Source organism: Marmota flaviventris, chromosome 9 (assembly GCF_047511675.1).
Source record: "Marmota flaviventris isolate mMarFla1 chromosome 9, mMarFla1.hap1, whole genome shotgun sequence".
Classification (NCBI taxonomy): Eukaryota; Metazoa; Chordata; class Mammalia; order Rodentia; family Sciuridae; genus Marmota; species Marmota flaviventris.
In genome coordinates this window covers 62,226,557-62,246,616 of record NC_092506.1, presented here as the reverse complement: position 1 = coordinate 62,246,616, position 20,060 = coordinate 62,226,557, and the positions used below count along the sequence as shown (strand labels likewise).

General features: G+C 38.0%; 1 protein-coding gene across 1 annotated transcript in view; it reads right to left on the bottom strand.

Annotated features, from left to right (window-relative positions):
- Window positions 1-20,060, bottom strand: part of Mrpl48 (mitochondrial ribosomal protein L48) — a 55,468-nt gene that overhangs the window by 14,150 nt on the left and 21,258 nt on the right. Inside the window, exons 4-5 of the mRNA XM_027942722.2 lie at window positions 10,944-11,032; window positions 2,943-3,112 (exon numbers count right to left, since the gene is read on the bottom strand). Of these exons, the coding sequence (XP_027798523.1) occupies window positions 2,943-3,112; window positions 10,944-11,032 (259 nt within the window). The remainder of the gene's footprint in view (window positions 1-2,942; window positions 3,113-10,943; window positions 11,033-20,060) is intronic.

Here is a 20,060-nt window from a genome sequence, read left to right as displayed (position 1 = left end):
GTAAAAATTTGTATATCTATGAGCCAGGTGCAGTGGTGCATGCCTAAGGCAGAAAGGATTGCAAGTTCAAAGCCAGCCTCAGCAATTTAGCAAGGCCCTAAGCAACTCAGTGAGACCCTGTCTCTAAATAAAATCCAAAAAAGGGATGGGGATGTGGTTCAATGGTTAAGTACCCTGAGTTCAATGCCAGGTACCCCCCCACCCCTCAAAAAATGTGATACTTACATTCATAGCAGCATTATTTACAACAGCTAAAACAGGGAAGTAAGCCAAGTGTCCATCAACAGATAAATGGATAAGCAAATCGTGAAATATACATACAGTGGAATATTATCCAGCCCTAAGAAGGAAAGAAATTCTGACATATGCAACAACATGGATGAACTCTGAGGACATTACACTAAGTGAAATAAGACAGTTACAAAAAGACAAATACTGTATGATTCCACTTATATGAAGTAAACCGTTAAAACACAGAGACAGAAAAATAGTATAGTAGTTGCCAGGGGCTGGGGGAAAAGGGGAAAGGAAAATTGTTATTTAATGAGTTTAGAGAGAGTCTTCGTTTTACAAAATAAAAAAGGTTATGGAGATGGTTGGTGGTGATGGTTGCATATCATTTTTTGGAACTGGGTACTGAACTCAGAGGTGCTTAACAACTGAGCCACGTCCCCAGCCCATTTTATTCTTTTTTTTTTTTAAAGAGAGAGAGAAAGAAAGAGAGAGAGAGAGAGAGAGAGAGAGAGAGAGAGAGAGAGAGAGAGAATTTTAATATTTATTTTTTTAGTTTTCGGCAGACACAACATCTTTGTTTGTATGTGGTGCTGAGGATCGAACCCGGGCCGCACGCATGCCAGGCGAGCGCGCTACCGCTTGAGCCACATCCCCAGCCCCCCATTTTATTCTTGACTTTGAGGCAGGGTCTCACTAAGTTGCTTAAGGCCTCACTAAGTTTAAAGCTTTAAACTTTCAATCCTCCTACCTCAGCCTCCTGAGTTGTTGGGGTTACAGGCATGTGCCACTATGCTGGGCAATGAACTGTACATTTAAAATCAGTTAAGGGGTTAGGTGGTAGAGCAATTGCCTAGCATGCATCAAGCCCTGGGTTCAATCCCCAACACTGCAAAAATAAAAACTGAAAAGTTAAGATGGAGCAAGGTGTGGGTGGCACATATCTATAATCTCAGTGAATCAGAAGGCTAAGACAGGAGGGAAGGGTTATGGAAAATAATATTGCTACACGACAGCCCCCTGGGAAAAACGGAGGGACAGTGTGGCTCAGGAGGAGGGAGGGAATTAGCCAAACATTAAACCTCTCCCAGTACCTCCTTTCCCAGTAACAATGGAACCCAAAGGAAAAAGCAAACTTTCATCCCTTCCTGGGTTCATCCCCAGCGTCTCCACAAAAAGCAAACTTTTATCCCTTCGCAACCACAGTGGGTCCTGAAGAGAAGAGGTAGATACAGAAACGCTGGGCCCTGGACTTTCACCCTTTCCCATTGCCAATGAGTCCTAGAAGGAGAAAAGCAAATAGTGAAGCTCTAGCTAACAATGGGTCTCAGAGGAAGGAAGATAAGCAATGAATACCCAGTTCTGAGCTATTCCCAGTGACAAACTTTTTACAACTGCCTTTCTGAGTTAAAATTTTAACCTGCACAACTAGGTCCCTGACTGTTGGAACAGCACCTCTTTAGTCTTCAATGATTAATTCACCCTTATTGTAAACTATAAAACTCAACACTTCTTCTGTAACCCTGGGGCCATTCTGTACCCAGAAAATGAGCCCTCCCATACCTGACTGATTGACTTCACTGCAGAATAAAGTAGAGTTTGCTAATCCATTTGAGGTTTGCCTCCATCCCAGTTATTTGTGTTTTCATTATAGTACTGAAGCTGTGTTGGTTATTTTTGCTTACAGGGAGGATCACAAATTTGAGGTCAGCTTTGGCAATTTAGCAAGATCCTGTCTCAGAATAAAAACTAAAATGGGCTGGGGATGTAACCTAGTGGTAGAGTGCCCCTGGGTTTAATTCCCAGTATGCAAAAAAAAAAAAAAGTTATAATGATAAACTTTATATGTATTAGCACAATTAAAAAAAATAAAAACTTAATCCAGGCTACTTGGGAGGCTGAAGAAAGAGGATTATAAATTTGAGGCCAGCCTCAGAAATTCAGCAAGACTATCTCAAAATAAATAATAAAAAGGGCTAGAGATGTAACTTAGTGGTAAAGCATCCCTAGGTTCAATCCCCAGTACCTCAAAAAATAAAAAATAAATTAAAACTTGACACAGAGACAGAAAAATAGTATAGTAGTTGCCAGGGGCTGGCGGAAAAGGGGAAAGGAAAATTGAATAACCATGAATAACTCCCAAACACATCATGCTAAGTCAGAGGCCAGAGAAACAGCTACATACTGTGTGATCCCATTTACATGATATTCTGAATAAGTTAAAACAACAGGGACAGAAAATCAATCATTGGTTGCCAGGGAACTGAGTAGGGCAGGGGAAGGAGACTGACTGACTATACCAGAGGACATGGACAATTCTATGCTAATGGAATATAAATTTTGATTGTGGCAAACTATATACCTAAAAAAAAAAAAAAAAAGGTGAATTTTTCTGGGCATAGTGGTGCATACCCGTAATCCTAGTGGCTTGGGAGGCTGAGGCAGGAGGATTGTGAGTTCAAAGCTAGCCTCAACAAAAGCGAGGTGCTAATAGCAACTCAGTGAGACCCTGTCTCTAAATAAAATACAAAATAGGGTTGGGGATGTGGCTCAGTGGTTGAGTGCCCCTGAGTTCAATCCCCAGTACCAAAAAAAAAGTGTGTGGGGGGGGGAATTATACTACATGTAAATTATTTCTCAAAAAACGTGATTTAATGAAAAAGACAGAGCATGCTACATCAAAAACATCCACCCAAAGGCTCCTTTCATACCTTTCCTCGACTTTGATGAAGAGATGGTTGCAGAGGTTATGAACATACTTGGCATAATTCTCTGCCAGGGCCATGTCGTATGCAGTTAAGTGAATGTTTAAAACCCCATATTCAGAATCTGTCCCCAAATTAATGGGTCTCACTTCCACTTTTCCCTTCTTCTTCTTGGGCTGAACAGAAAACAAAAAGAGAAAGAAAATAAAATCAAAGTATTGTACAAGAAATTACAATCATACCATTTGGATCTTTTTAAAAAATTCAATCATTCAAATAAAATTGTTCACCATTTTTCTCTCAGGTTACCCTACCTACAAGCTGAAGTTCTCTTGGGAAGGAATGGGTGGCTTCCCTTAACAGTTTGGGTAACAAGAGAGAAAATTACTGGCATTATTTTAACAAGAATACATGTGACTGTCTTCTGCCATTACCTTGTTTTGAGACTCTCTTCCCATCTCTAGTTCTGTTTCTTAATTTGTAAATTGATGTATTTATGTCAGATTTGTACTGGGGATTAAACGCAGAGCCTTATACATGCTAAGCATGCACTACCACTGAGCTATACCTCTAGTCTAGATTAAAAGATTCAGAATCTAGACTTCATATATGAATTAAGAGGTACATGAATTGAGCCGCAAAATATATATGCAAAATTTTACATGTACATTTTCCTGAGAAGAGAATCCTTAGCATTCATCAAAATCTTGAAGACGTCAACAGCAGGGAGTCCCAGCATTCATTCTCTTGCAGACCTCCTAGTTCTTAGATTCCACAACTGTCTATACATCCTTCTTGCTGAGAACTGAGAGGTAGAATAATTATTTTAGTTCTACCTTTATCCTTCATATAAAGTATTGCCTAAGTACATATCAACCTGTGCAGTTTGTTTTAAAAAGTTAGAATGAGGCCTGGGAAAAGATCTTTACCACACCATAGATCAGGATGAAGAATGCTTCTTAACTGAAAATAATCTAACCTAAATGTGCATCAGAAGAGACTTGTTAAATAAATTAATGCAGCTATAAAAAGAAATAAGAAACTTTTCTGTGCCTGTAGTCCTGGGGACTGAACCCAGGGCCTCAAGTACGCTAAGCAAGCATTCTACCACTAATCTACATCCCCAGCTCCTTTTTTGAAATTGTTATTTTGAGGCAGAGTTTCACTACAATGACATCCTCTTGCCTCAACATCCAGATAGCTGGGATTATAAAGATGTGCCACAACGCCTGGCAGGAATTTTTTTAAATAATAATATAGAAAGACCTTTAAAATAAATTAAAAGATGAAATCACACTGTAGAACAGTATGTTCAAAATATTGCCACACATATAGGGTGGATGGGAGAAAACAGATGTATGTATTTGCGTGTGTGTATAATTACATATACACTTGTTTGCTTGTATATCCAAAAATTATTCTAAAAGGATGTTCAAAAATAATTATATCACTGGCTTCTTGTGAGGGGACTGGGTGGCCAAGCTATAGTGGGAAAAAGAAGCCTTTTTAACTGCTTTTCTTCCATATTTAAAAATTTGGGGCTTGGGATTACTTGCCTAGCATGCACAAGGCCCTGTATTTGATCCAAGGCATTGAAAAAAGAACAAAAGAAAATCTACTACGTTTTGGAAGATATTATTGCAACATAATATTTGTACCCCAAAATGCATAAATAAGTATACAGCTTAATAAATTTTCACAAAGTGAAAATATCTGTGTGATCAGTATTCTAGACAATAAACAGATTTTTTCTGGTACTCCAAAAGGTCTCCTCCTTTTCCCAAATTGGTAATCATTCTTCTATTTATATAACCATATGGTTATTTTATCTAATTTTGAATTTCATGAAAACGAAATGGTATGCTACATTCTTTTTTATGTCTGGCTTCTCTCATTATGTTTGTAAATTTTGTCATGCATTATATTAAACAATAATGGTCTTTCCTTCTCAATGATCTAGCAGTCCACTGTACAGATATACTAAAATGTATTTACCCTTTCTACTCTTGGTGGAAATGTGGGTTGTTTCTAGCATGAGGCCATTATGAACAGCATTGCTGCCAATATTCTTGTATTTATCTTTTTTTTTTTTTTTTTTTGGTAGTTGAACACAATAACTTTATTTTAATGTGGTGCTAAGGATAAAACCCAGCACCTAGCATGTGCTAGGCAAGTGCTCTATCACTGAGCCACAACCCCAGTCCTTGTATTTATCTTTTACTGAAAGTATATATGTGTTTTTCTTGGGAATATATATGGGAATTGAAATACTGACCCATAAAATGTGAATGTGTAACCGATGTGATTCTGCAATTTGTATTTGGGGTAAAAATGGGAGTTCATAACCCACTTGAGTCAAATGTATAAAAGATGATATGTCATGAGCTTTGTAATGTTTTGAACAACCAATTAAAAAAAAAAAAAGAAATACTGACCCATAAAGTATGCATATGTTCACTGTTAACAGATAGTCTCAAGACAGTTTTACAAAGTAGTTTTCAATTTAGTCCCCTACCAGCAGTGTATGAGAGTTCTAGTTGCTCTGCATTCTTGTCAAAACTTAGAAAACAGTACAGTAAGGCTTTCTGGTTGGTTTGTTTAGTTTAGTCACTTTGTTTAGTCACTTTTTTGAAATTGTTATTTTGAGGCAGAGTGTGTATATGTAGTGGTAATGCACTGAGGTGTTTTTTTTTTTTTAATTTTAAATGTTTATATTTTTTTAGCTGTAGTTGGACACAATATTTTTATTCTATTCATGTATTTTTATGTGATGCTGAGGATCAAACCCAGGGCCCCATGCATGCTAGGTGAAAACTCTACCACTGAGCCACAACCCCAGCCCGCATTGAGGTTTTGACAAACATTTCCTTTATGTTTACTGAGCCTGAGTACCTTCCCATGTTTATGGCCATTTGGATATTATCTTTTATTACCTGCCTACTCATATATTTGTCCATTTTTATTTTCTGGTTGCTAGGGATTGAACTCAAGGCCCTGCAAATGCTAAGCATGTGCTCTACCACTGAACTAACCACTTTGTTCATGTTAAAAATTGAGTTGTAGGGCTGGGGATGTGGCTCAAGCGGTAGCGCGCTCGCCTGGCATGCGTGCGGCCCGGGTTCGATCCTCAGCACCACATACAAACAAAGATGTTGTATCCACTGGAAACTAAAAAATAAATATTAAAAAAAAAAAAAAATTGAGTTGTCAGGGGCTGGGGATGTGGCTCAAGCGGTAGCACGCTCGCCTGGCATGTGTGCGGCCCGGGTTCGATCCTCAGCACCACATACAAACAAAGATGTTGTGTCCGCCAAAAACTAAAAAATAAATATTAAAAAAAAAATTGAGTTGTCTTTCTCTTATTGATTTATACAGGTTCTTCATATAGTCTAGGCATAATCACTTGCATGTATATGCAAATATCTTTGCTTTCTCTCTAGCTTTCCTTTTTACTATTTTGTATCTTGATGAAAGTTCTTATTTTAATGTAGTCCAATTTATTCATTTTTTCTTTTATGTTTATAGTGACTTTATGTCTGGTTTAAGAAATCTTTGCTTACCTTAAGACAATGAAGATATTCTTCTATCTTATCTTCCAGCAGCTTTATTTATTTATTTATTGGGGGGCGGGTACCATGGGTTAAACTCAGGGGCACTCGACCACTGAGCCACATCCCTAGCCCTATTTTGTATTTTATTTAGAGACAGGGTCTCGCCAAGTTGCTTAGCACCTCCCTGTTGCTGAGGCTGGCTTTGAACTCACAATCCTCCTGCCTCAGCCTCCCTAGCTGTTGGAATTACAGGCACGTGGCAATGCACCTGGCTCTAGTAGCTTTATTTTAACATTTACACTTAGATCTATGATTGCTTTTTTTTTTTTTTGGTGCTCATGATTGAAACTAGGGACCTGTGCAAGCTAAGCACATCTCTACCACTGAACTACACCCTCAGCCTATAATCCATTTTTAAGTGATTTTTGTGTATAGTTTGAAACAGGAATCAAGAGTCACTTTTTGCCGGGTGAAGAGGTGCTAGAAATTCCAGTAGCTCAGGAGTCTGAGGCAGGAGGATTTAGAGTTCACAGCCAGTCTCAGCAACTCAGTAAGACCCTGTCTCTAAATAAAATGAAAAAAAGGGGTAGGGATGTGTCTCAGTGGTTAAGTGTCCCTGAGGATCAACCCCTGGTATAAAAAAAAAAAAAAAAAAAGTAATTTTTTTTTCCTCATAATCATCCAGCCCAAATGATGGAGTACCTCTGTATTGCAGTATCACCCGTCATATACTAAGTGTCCTAAGTGTCAATAGATATGTGGATCTATTCCTGTAGTCTTTATTTTATTCCCTTGGACAATTTGTCTATCCTGAGACAATGCCATATGTTTTTAAAAAATATTTGTAGTTGGACACTATGCCTTTATTTTATTTTTATTTATTTTTATGTGGTGCTGAGGATCAAACCCAGGGCTTTGCACGTTCTAGACAAGCGCTCTACCACTGAGCCACAACCCCAGCCCCTGAGACAATGCCATATTGTCCTAATAATTGGAGATTTATTTAGTCTTACTATTGACAGAAATACTTTTTTAAAGAGAAAATGGGCACTGGGGATGTAGCTGAGTGATAAAGTGCATGCTCAGACCTTGGTTTCAATCCCCAACACCTAACAAAACAAACAACAACAAAAAAAAAGTGGGCGAAAGAAAAAAAAATCTGTCTCTACTTATGTCTTAAGCCACCTCTATCTAGGAGCCAACAGCCTACGGGCTGCCAGAGCATCTGGAATGGTCTCCAGGTCAGCCGAAGACAGCAGGAACCCAGTTTGCATTAGCAGGGGGAAGATACACAAATATTCCATTCACAAGGCTAGTAATACTGACAACAGACCTGATCTCGAAGGGATGTTCTGAGAATTGAACAAAATACTATATGTAAATCTGTAACACATATTTAAACACTCAATAAACATTAATTTACACAGGGTTTGAGCCCCAGTGCTGGGGAGAGAGGGAGATGGGGTGGGGGGAGAGATTTTTGTCCTGGTTCTTCATTTTGTGTGGACAGAATATAAAGCCAGGAGAGACTGAGAATGTCTTCCAGAGTCACACAGGCAGACAGCATAAAGCCCAGACCCATCCACTAAAGTTGTTTTTTTGTTTGTTTGTTTGTTTTGCAGAGGTGGTGGGAAGGGGTAGACAGGGGTGTTTTATTATTCAGCTACAACCCCACCCCGCCTTAAAAAAAATTTTTTTTATAGTTGTAGATGGACAGCATGCCTTTATTTGTTCAGTTTTGTATGCGGTGCTAAGGATAGAACCCAATGCTTCACGCATGCTAGGCAAGCTCTCTGCCACTGAGCTATAGCCCCAGCCCATCCCAAACTCTTTTTATTTTGAGACAAGGTCTCACTAAGTCACGGAGGTTGTTCCGGAACTTGCAGTCCTCCTGCCTCACCCTCCCAAGTTTCTGGGAATACAGGCATGTGCCACCACACCCAGCTGTATTAGTAAAGTTTTTAACAATGGTGACCAGACCAGGGTGCTAGACCTTGCTGTGAGTGAGAAGCCAATTTCTGGAGAGATCAGTCATCAAGGTGCAGGGCCTTGTTCTCTCTTGTTCATAGCCCACCACGCCCATGGCCAAATACAACAACAGGACTTCTCACTGTGACAGCACTGCAGTTGAGTTGTGAAGAATTCTAAAGTCTGAATGCAATGGGGAGAGGCTAAAATTTTCCAACAGAGAAGAGAGGAACTTCCCTGAAGTCCTAGAAGGCTTTTCTAATTAAGGAAAATCCCAGGGCTCTTCAAAGGTGTTGTTTTGGGTGAACAGAGAAAGAAAGCTGATTCCAGTGTCCCTCTGGGCATCTCACTTGCTTTTCCATGATGGCCTAGATTTGTCTGGACTGATCCACATCATCAGGAGCTCATTGTTATATTATTATTGCTCAGTTCTAAGCCAGGGCACAGCATAGCCAGCAAGAGCTTAACTGCATATAACATCAGATTCTAGTTTCTGTAATTTTACCTGCACAAGTTTTCTCACATTCGTCCCCTCCTTTGTTCCTACTGAGTTCACACCTTCATGAATGCCACAGGGAGTTATTAAAGATATTTTTGCAAGGGATGTACATGAAACAGGGCTGTGTTTTGGGAAGCCCACACTGACTGCATATAGAAGACAGCCAGGCAGAAAAGAAGGAAGGCTAGGAGAAAGGTGGTAGGAAAGATGGGCTACTGTCCACCATCAAACCTTCGCATTCCTATGACTGGCCTGGATTTATTATGGGATGGCCTATGGTAGCCATTCTTAAGACCCTGCAGTATTATACTATGGACCTCTAAATGGACTCTGGGATAAATTATCACTTTTATACAGAAATGTTCACATTATTTTACACACACATACACACACACGTTACAATATATAAGTATATATATGTACATATATAAGGTTACAATAGTAAGGAAATGGCAAAGGTAACCCCTTTATGTCCAGTCAGGGCTGGAAAGTGGGTCTGTAAACCCAACCCCAGACTCTCTCTGATTTCAAAGTGAAAGATGAGAGTATGTCTATTACTATTTTGTCCCTCTCTCTCTCTCTTTGTGATACTAAGGATTTAACCCAAGTCCTCCTGCATGCTAGGCAAGTACTCCAAGTATTCTACCACTGAGCCACATTCCTAGCCACAGGTGGCACTCTTTAGGGTGAGAAAATTGGAAAGGAATTGCATCATCCTAATCCTCAGACCAAAAGCCTGATATGCCCTGCAGCATACTCAGTTTCCAAAAGTTTTGGTGATAAAAATTATAAAATTTACAATTTGGGACTTGAATGATTTGCTGATGGCACTCTGAACAGTTCATAATGAACTTTGAGCATGTTTATGACTCAATGACACACACACATATATACAGAAGGCTTGGCTCTGATTGGGGTGGCAAAGTGGCACAACCTGTGGCTGCATCAAGAGTACCAGACTCAGATGAAAGCCAAAGAAAATCTGGACTCAAATCTTAATTATCTGCTTAGTCACTCCATGACACTGAGTGGCCACCTTAGACCTCAGTTTCTCCATCTGTTACAGCAAAGGTTAATGTGAAGCTAAATACAGTGAATTCATATGAAATAGAAATAGCATAAACCATTAGATGGATTCTGAGCAAATACTAGTTTTGGAAATCACTAGTCATTTGGGCAAGTCATTTCATCTTGCTGCATCTTAGATTCCTCAAACAGGGACTTTAACAACCATAGAATATTCTGAGGATTAAACATATTGGGCTGGGATTGTGGCTCAGAGGCACAGCACTTGCCTCACACATATGAGGCACTAGGTTTGATCCTCAGCATCACATTAAAAAATAAATAAGTTAAATAAAAGGTACTGCATCCATCTACAACTAAAAAATCATATTAAAAAATTAAACATATCAATTATAATAGTGTAAAATGAAATGATGTTTTTAAAGCCTGGCACATAGTAGTTACAGCACCTGGTATATAATACTCAATAACTGAAATTTTAAAAATAGTAATATACACAGTTGGGCATGGTGGCTCATGCCTATAATCCCAGTGGCTCAGGAGGCTAAGGCAGGAGGATCACCAGTTCAAAGCCAGCCTTTGCAATTTAGTAAGACCCTAAGCAATTTAGGGAGACCGTGTCTCAAGATATAAAATAAAAATGGTGTAGAGATGTGGCTCAGTGGTTAAGTGCCCTTGGATTCAATCCCTGGTACCAAAAAAAGAAAAAGGAAAGAAAGAATGAATCACAAATAGTAAAACTAAACCACGTTCTTTTTAGTTTGATAATCTGGCCTAGGGACAAGATTGGACTCTTAAAGAAATATCTCAATCTGGATAATTCCAAATTAAATAATGAGAGAACTAAGAGACAACTCCCCTTACTTTCTAGTTTCAATATTACCCATCCTGTGCATATATGATCTTCAAGTCTTTGCAAAGGCTGCATATCCCCTTTGCTAATGGACTCTCCTCACCCCTTACCTCTGGTTCTTTAATTAGGTGCTTATATCTTCCAATCCCATGAGTGGGCTTTGTCTTATAGTGCCGGCTGGTAGTCAGTAGAATGCCACCTAAAAGAGAAAAAATAAAACAAGCCTATTTCTAAGCTCTTCCAAGGACTGACAGATCATATGATAGGAGACAAATTATCCACTGAAGGACTGAAAATATTTGGGGCCAGAGAGCAATTTGTTTGTTTAAATAACCATAGGTATTTCTTGATTCTAGACAAATTCTATTTGCCCTCCTTTTCTCCCCTTTTAGCCCATGGAATATATCCAATTCCCACCACCCATCTTTCTTTTGAGAAATTCTCTCCTGCAAAACTCATTGGGGATAGAAGAACAAAATACATTTTCATAGGGCTCTCATCTCTTCTTGTTCCTTAATAGGCAATAACATTTTTTGTTGGGACTTTATAGATACAGAGGCAAGTAGCAAAAATGTTCAGCAAAGAAGAGAATCACCAAGTTCTATAAAATTTATAGATTTTATAGAACTGCTGGGATGTAGTTCAGTGGTACAGCACCTGCATAACATGCACAAGTTCCTGGGTTCTATCCCCAGCATCACAAACAGAAATCATCCAATTTGAATTATTTGTGTTAATATAAAACAATATCCAAAATATATTGAACAACAATAACAAAAGACTTAGGTACAGAATAGTGTACATGCATGCTACTACTAGGTTAAAAAAGGAGGATCCCTAAACCGGGAGAGGTGGTACATGTCTGTAATCTCAGCAATTTGGGAAGCTGAGGCCAGCCTAAGCAACCTGGCAAGACCATCTCAAAATAAAAAAGACCAGTGGTAAAGCACCCCTGGGCTCAATCCTCAGTACCAGAGAGAGAGAAAGAGAGAGAGAATATCCCTATATACATATTTATTGTGGTAGAGAGGTGCCACCAAAATTTTCCTTTAAGGAAGTACTTGCTGACCACATCTTGCTTCTTGCTTTCATATAAACATATTACATATACAAACATTCCCTTTCAATCTTATTATCCTCATTTACAAATAAAGAAGCAATGGTAGCTAAAAAAAAAAAAAAAAAGACAAAATGACCAGCAAATGATCCAGGAAGAAAGAGGCAGAATTGCCATTTAAATCTAGGTTTATCTGACTGCACAGCCAGTGTTCATAACCATTAGATTAAAACAACTGAATTTCCAGAATACAAAATCTGGCTAGATCTGACCTTTCTTGGCTCTGGTCTCCATTCCTTATCTCTTCCCATTCACTGGAACTAGCCCTGAACAGCTCTGCTTGTCTGCCTGTCTTTTCTGCTGTCTCTACTCTCTGGAGAAGTCCTCGTCCTAGGTTCCTGCTTCTTTTCCTTCTGGCTCCTGTAATCCTGTCTTCATCTCCTTAGGGTCATCACTCTGTCAGGTGGTAACACAAAATTATATTGAGAAGTCTGACATCAAGTGAAAAGGTTTCTTAGGTACCTGTTTTTTGTTTCTATTGTTGTTATTTGGTACCAGGGATTGAATCCAGGGGCATTTAATCACTGAGCTACATCCCCAGTTCTTTTTATTTTTTATTTTGAGATATGGTTTCACTAAATTGCTGAGGCTAGCCTGGAACTCACGATCCTCCTACTGCAACCTCCTGAGTCACTGGGATTACAGGTATGCACCACTATGCCCAGCTAGGCTGCTGTTTCCTAAAATGGGCTTCCAAGGAGGTCTGTTCTGTGCCAGGTCAATCAGAGATAATCCTGGTTTCAAGGCTTTCCTGAATTTACAATCTACATTCTTTTATCAAGATATCCCTTGGTTCCTTTCCATGATTATGGACTAGTCCATATTTACAATTACATGCCAACAATTGTGTAAACACTGGGACGTTACAAAGGTAAATCAAATATGCTACTTTTTTTTGAAACATTCAAGGTCTCCTCAGGAAGGATGAGGATTTGTATACCTTATGGTATACAAATTATTTTTTAAATATTTATTTTTTAGTTATAGTTGGACACAAAACCTTTATTTTATTTATTTATATGTGGTGCTGAGGATTGAACCCAGGGCCTCGCACGTGCTAGGCAAGCGCTCTACCGTTGAGCCACAATACCAGCCCTACAAATTACTTTAATAGAGATGTGGGCAATGTTGTAGGTACACAAAGGAAGGGACAATTAACTTTGCTTTTGGGGTAGGGGTGTAGGGTGCAGGGGAATAGGTTCAGAAGACATAATAGCTGTGTTCTTAAAAGAGGAACAAGAGTTTACCATGCAAGAAGAAGGAGATCTTTCTTTCCTTGCTAAGCTGGTGAGCTGGCTTCAAACTTGGGCCAGCTTCCTGAGTAGCTGGGATTACAGGCATGTACCACCACACCAACCTGAGGGAGGTGTTTTCAGCTAGAAGTTCCCAAAGAGTAATGAACATAAATGAGGTATGTCCTTGGCTGCTGCCTCAATTGTATCTCTCTGAACATAAGACCTTTGAGGCTTTGAGCTCTAGATCCTTCAACCTGGGGCCCACCCAAGAGGCTGATATCAAAATTTCCTTGATGGGGACATGATGATCCTCAGACCAGAACCTTGAAAATGAGTCCTAGCTAACACGATTTTACTATCTCAAAATATGACGTCCTAAAAAGCAATGAACTCTCTAAAGTATGTTCGCTCACTCAATGAATACTTATTATCATGCATCCAGGTAGCCAGTGACAATTGTACAATCAGAGCTATGTAAATGATACACGCGAATTGTGAAACTATGCAGTATACAACTAACCTACTATGTGTGGAGATCTGACTGGTACCAAGCACTACCCCAGAAGCCAGAGTTGAAACAATGAACAAAGTCCATGCAATACAGAACCTATCACCTAGGGAGACGAAGAGTACATCAATATCGGGTGATAAGGGCTATATATGATAGGGCCTGCACATGCGAGGAGCACTTTAGCTGACGAGGGATCAGGAAAGGCTTCTTGGAGCATATGGTTTTTAAGTAAAACTTGAAGGACAGGAAGGATTTAGCAAAGAGAAATCCAGGAGAAGAACCAGAAAGAATTTCAAAGCAGAGCATGAGGAACAGGATGTTAAAAGATGAACTTAGAGAAATAACCAAGGCTTAGGAAGAGTTTAATTATTGAATACTTATGATATGTGGATACAACAGTGAACAATGCCAACAAAACTCTGTTTTTAGAGCTTACAGCCTAGTGGAATCACTAGTGGAATAGTCACAAAATAAATATAAAATACAAATTGTCATAAGTGATAAATAAAGAAATAATAGACAGCTATGACAACATAATAAGCATATCTACTTTAGAATGGAATATCAGCAAAGGTTTCTGAAAAAATGACATTTGAAATGAGACCAGAATTCAGAAGAAAATGGTTAACAGTGATTATCCTCAGGTGGAGAAAGTAAGTGGCTAGAAGAAAAAGGATACTAACTTTTTAGTTTCTTTTGCACCTTTTAAATTTAGTTCCATGTAGATGTATTATCTATTCAAAACAATAAAAATAGGGGATTTAACAGGCAAATAGTTTATTGGATAAAAAAAATGGAGGATGAAATTTGTGAATAACAGCATTTTTTAATAACTAGGCATATTCAAGAAGTAAAAAGACCATCAGTGTGACTGAAGCAAAGAGAGAGGGACACACCAAAGAGAATAAAGTGAGTGGTAGGTTGGAACCAAAAATGCTGGGCCTTATTAAGCGTTTGGATTTCATCCTGAAAAGAAATAAACAGGAAATCTTTATGCCTGGTATGCTTTACAAAGATCCTTCTGGTTACTGTGTGAAAGGAATGAGGAAAAGGAATATAAATGGAAGAGTTGAGAAATTAGAAACTGGAGCAAAGTAATTGTTGTGGATCTCCCTGTACCCACATGCACCCCATTCCATTCCCTAGAACTAACAAATTCTTCTAAAATACAAATCTAATTATGTTGTTTCATAAATTCAACCATTTATATACTGCACATACATATTTTTAAATTTTTTAATATTTATTTTTTCATTTTTTGGTGGACACAACATCTTTATTTTATTTTTCTGTGGTGCTGAGGATCGAACCCAGCGCCCCGCGCATGCCAGGCGAGCGCATTACCGCTTGAGCCACATCCCCAGCCCACACATACATATTTTTAAAGTACTTAATACTTGTTTGACATTACAAAAATAACAATGAATGAAACAGAGGTAGTCTTCGCTATATTTTTCAATGTTTGATGGTTTTCCACTACCGAAAGTGGGAAGTTTTAGGTAAGCATTTAAGAACCTTGATTCTAAGGTCTATTTCATCTCATTCTCCTACTCTCCTAGATCTTTAGAATCCTGTTCTTCAGCCAAAGAGCTACACTTGTTACTCTGTATAAAAACTGAAGTTTTCTTGTCTCTTTGTCTTCCTGAGCTGTTCCCTTACTCAAGGATTGTACCTCTCTAACAGTGAAATTCTACACAGTCTCTGAGGTCAGCTCAAATATCACCATCTCTGTGAAACTCTTCTGCTGCCCTAACCATACAAAGATCAAGAGTTTACCTCACTATAATAGCTCTCATGCCTGAATTATATAATAAAACATTTTGTGTAAATAGAAAAGAGAATTCAAGCATGGCATGGTGGCACACATCTGTATTCCCAGCAACTTAGGAGGCTAAGACAGGAGGATTGAACGTTTGAGGCCAGCCTCAGAAACTTTGCAAGGCCTAACCAACTTGGTGAGACCTTGTCTGAAAATAAAAAGGGCTAGGGATGGGCCTGGGATTGTAGCTCAGTGGTAGAGCGCTTGCCTAGCATGTGTGAGGCACTAGGTTTGATCCTTAGCACCACATCAAAATAATAAAATAAAGGCATTCTGTCCATCTACAACTATAAAAAGGGCTGGAGATGTGGCTTAGTGGTTAAGTGCCCCTGGGTTCAATCCCCAGTACAAAAGGAAAAAAGAATTCAGAGTTGCTAGTCACCCTCTTTAAGTACATAAAAATTCAATCATCCACCAGTGATTTCAGAAAGCAGAAGGAAAACTGATCTTTGAGATGATGATACATCTGAAGTTGAAAGGGCCGCAAATGCTTGACTCAGTCTCATCTGCAGGAATTCCTTGGCAAGGAGACATTTTCAAATTCAGTTTGGGCAATTGCTATAATTAGAGCAGCTGGTTAATTAAAAAGCTGGTTCAAACCACTGTTAAATTAACCATTTTCCCCCTTAAATGAAAGGTTTGTTTCAAATTACCAGTGGTTAAACTGTTTAATTATCCAGTTGTTTTAATTGTAAAATGTGTAAGTTTGAAAGCCTCTGATTTCCTGTAAATTCAACTGGATTCTTTCCCCTTGCTTGAGTCATTAAGCTGGGTTTCCTTCAGTCACTTTAACATTGCAACCTCATGAGAAAAAAGAGCACTCTTCACTGACAAAGACACAAAACCTCATATCTCAAAAAGAGGCTTTGAAAAACTTTCAGTTACCACAATTACAAGATACTGATTTCTCCCACTTGGCTTCTTTTCCCTGTATATATGCCAGAGAGAACTGTCCTTCAATATCCTTGTTTTCTAAACTAAGAATTAAACCTGTCAATCTAGAATGGGAATAGACAACTTTGTTTAATTATTTCCCTTTCGAAAAAGGAACAAACAATTTTAGATTTTAGCAGGGCTATGCAGGTAGGGAAAGGGGGAAAAAACTGGGATAACCCCAGCCAAAACTCTAATTACAGGATATTGTCTCTATCCATTAGACTATAAGTCCCTCAAGGGCAGAGAGAATGCAAGAACCTGGCAAATGATGTATGCTGTTAGTATACATTAAAATAAATAAATAAATAAATAAATAAAAATTTAAAAACACCATGAATGGTTCTTTTTACTTGTATTGAGCACATATCTTTATTTTATTTATTTGTTTGTTTGTTTATGTGTTGTTTAGAATCGAACCCAGAGTTTCACACATGCTAGGCAAGCACTCTACCACTGAGCCACAACCTCAGCCCCCATAAACGGTTCTTGAGTTAGTTTAAGAAGATAATCTGCAATGATTTGCCCTTGGCAAATTTCTCCCTGCAGCTGCCCACTTTTTTCCTTCAAAAATTATTCATACTCCTTTTAGTTCTAATGACTTGGATTTGAATATACCATGTCTCTCTGACTCTACCTTTTTGCTCACACTGTGATAAGAGCACTCTAAGTACTACTCATTTTTAGCCTCTTCAGACCTTTTTTAATATATTTACTTCTACCTGTCTACTGTGCTTACATTAATAAGAAAAATATGGTTATCAGTACCAGGCCTATTTATGGCTTAGATATGAGGTAACTCCCAAAAGCTCCTGTGTTCATGCAATAATGTTCATAGGTAAAATGACTGGATTGTGAGCTGTAATCTAATCAGTTCATACTAGTTTGAATGGACTGACTGGCTGGTAACTGTAGGCAGGTGGTGGGTGGCTAGAGGAGGCTGCTGGAACCCAGGAGTTCATCTGCCTTCGGCCCCTACCACCCTCCTCTTTCTGCTTCCTGGATGCCATGAAGTGAGCAGTTTTCTTCTGCCATGTCTTTTGGCCCTGACCTGCTGCCTCTCCTTAGGCCTAGAGCTATGAATTCAGTCATCTATGGATGACACCTCTGAAACCGTGAACCCCAAAATAAACTTTCTCTCCTCTAAGTTGTTCTTGTCAAGTATTTGGTCACAGGGGCGCAAATCTAACACATGGCCCATCCATGTGCAAACCTAACTATCCACATGGCCCATAAACAGAGGCAGCAGGAATGGTACCCATGGCCCATATATACACAGAGTAGACAAATAAATGTAAAATTAGGGTACTGCTCTCTACTCTTCTTTTCTGAATATCTTATAATTCAATTTGAAAATTTCCGGTGTTAAAGATATCCTAAAGAACATAGGGGCTGGGGATGTTGGCTCAAGCGAGTAGCACGCTCGCCTGGCATGCGCGGGGCACTGGGTTTGATCCTCAGCACCACATAAAAATAAAACAAAGATGTTGTATCCACCGAAAACTAAAAAATAAATATTAAAAAAATTCTCTCTCTCTCTAAAAAAAAAGAACATATGAAGGGGCTAGGAATGTGACTTAGTGGTACACCACTTCCCTAGCAAGCATGAGGCCCTGGGTTTAATATGCAATATCCCCGCCACCACCCCATGCACCCCCCGCCAAAAAATATATATATATATATGAAAAATGGCAGGGTTGGGGTAAAACAAATTAAAAAAGCCAACAATGCTATCTTCTCTCAAGTAAAATTACCTTGGCAAGCCAACAGTGGTTAAGTTATTCTGGGCCATAGGGCTGGGGTTGTGGCTCAGTAGTAGAGCACTTGCCTAGCAGTGTAAGGCACTAGGTTTGATCTTCAGTATCACATAAAAATAAACAAATAAAGATATTGTATCCATCTACAATTAAAAATATTTTTTTTTAAAGTTATTCTGGGCCTTGAAGCCCTCTAGGGACTGGTATTTCCTGAGCACAACTTAAAAAGAACAAAGAAAAGGATAAATGGCCAGTAATATATGTTGAACCAACTAATAAGTAAAGGCACACAAACCACAAATAGTCTTTTAAAACTTATATTAGTAAATATTAAAAGTAATAATACTTAGTGTTGATGAGTATATGAAAAGATTCTCAAATATCAAAGTAATATTAAATGATGCAATCTTTCTGGCGAACAATTTGGTACTATACATCAATAGTTCTAAAAATATACATTTCCTTGACCCAAGAGTTCTACTTTTAGAAATGTATCCTAAATAAATCAGACAAGGGCACAAAAATTAGTGTACAAGGATGTTCTTCATAGTGTTGTTTACACTGCAAAATTTTGGACATAACTTAAATTTTTCCAAATAGGAAATTTTTGAGTATATAATGCAATTATCCCCTACCATTTTTTTTAAAAGATCCCTATTAGATCTATTTCAATGGCACTTTACATGCCATTTGATCTCAGCTTTAAAAACAAAACAACTGGGTGGTAGAATGAGACAGACTACATATATATATTATAATATATATATATATATATATATATATATATATATATATATATATACACACACACACTATATATATATATATATATATACACCCTATATACATGTATGATTACACTACTGTTGTGACTCAGCACCATGTACAGCCAGAGGAATGAGAAATTGTGATCCATTTGTGTACAATGTGTCAAAATGCATTCAACTGTCATGCAGAACTAACTAGAACAAATTTTAAAAAATAAAAAATAAAATAAGCAAAAAAAAAAAAAACAACCTCAGAATTAGGTAGCAAATAGATACTAATATATACAACAAAACTATGTACAGGGGGCTGGGGTTATGGCTCAGTGGTAGCACACTTGCCTGGCATGAGTGAGGCACTGGGTTTGATTCTCAGCACCACATGCAAATAAATAAAGGTCTACCAACAACTTAAAAAATTATTTTAAAAAAAGCTATGTACTGTAACTAACAAGCAGTTTGATACTGACATCCAACATACAGAACAATGAAACAAAGTTAAAAAATAGTCCCAGATCTATATGAAAGCTTAGTATATAATAAAGGTAACATTCTTAAACCAATAGGAAAAAATTTAATAAATGTTGAAACAACTCACTACCCATTTTGGGGGAAAAGCTTCTAATTACAGATGGACCACCTATTTAAAGGAAAAGAAAATACCAGAAGATAACATGAAAGATTTTTTAAAATAATCTTGGAGTAGAGAAGATCTTTCTAAGCATGAAAGAAAATCTAGAAATCAAAGATTACCTCTTAACTATATAAAAATGTAAAATTTCTGCAAAAATCAAAGTGAAGGGAAGGTGGCTGGCAAAAATATAAAACATATAAAATATAAAAATAATAATTTCATTAATATATAAAAACTATATTAAAAGTTCTTACAAATCAAAAATTAAAAAGTAAACAGTTCAATAGAACAATGAGCAAAAAATATAAACAGTCTGGCCTGGGGCTGTGACTCAGTGGTTGAGTGCTTGCCTAGCATGTGTAAAACACTGGGTTCAATTCTCAGCATCACATAAAAAATTAATAAAATAAAGATATTGCATCCATCTACAGCTAAAAATATTAAATATATATGTGTG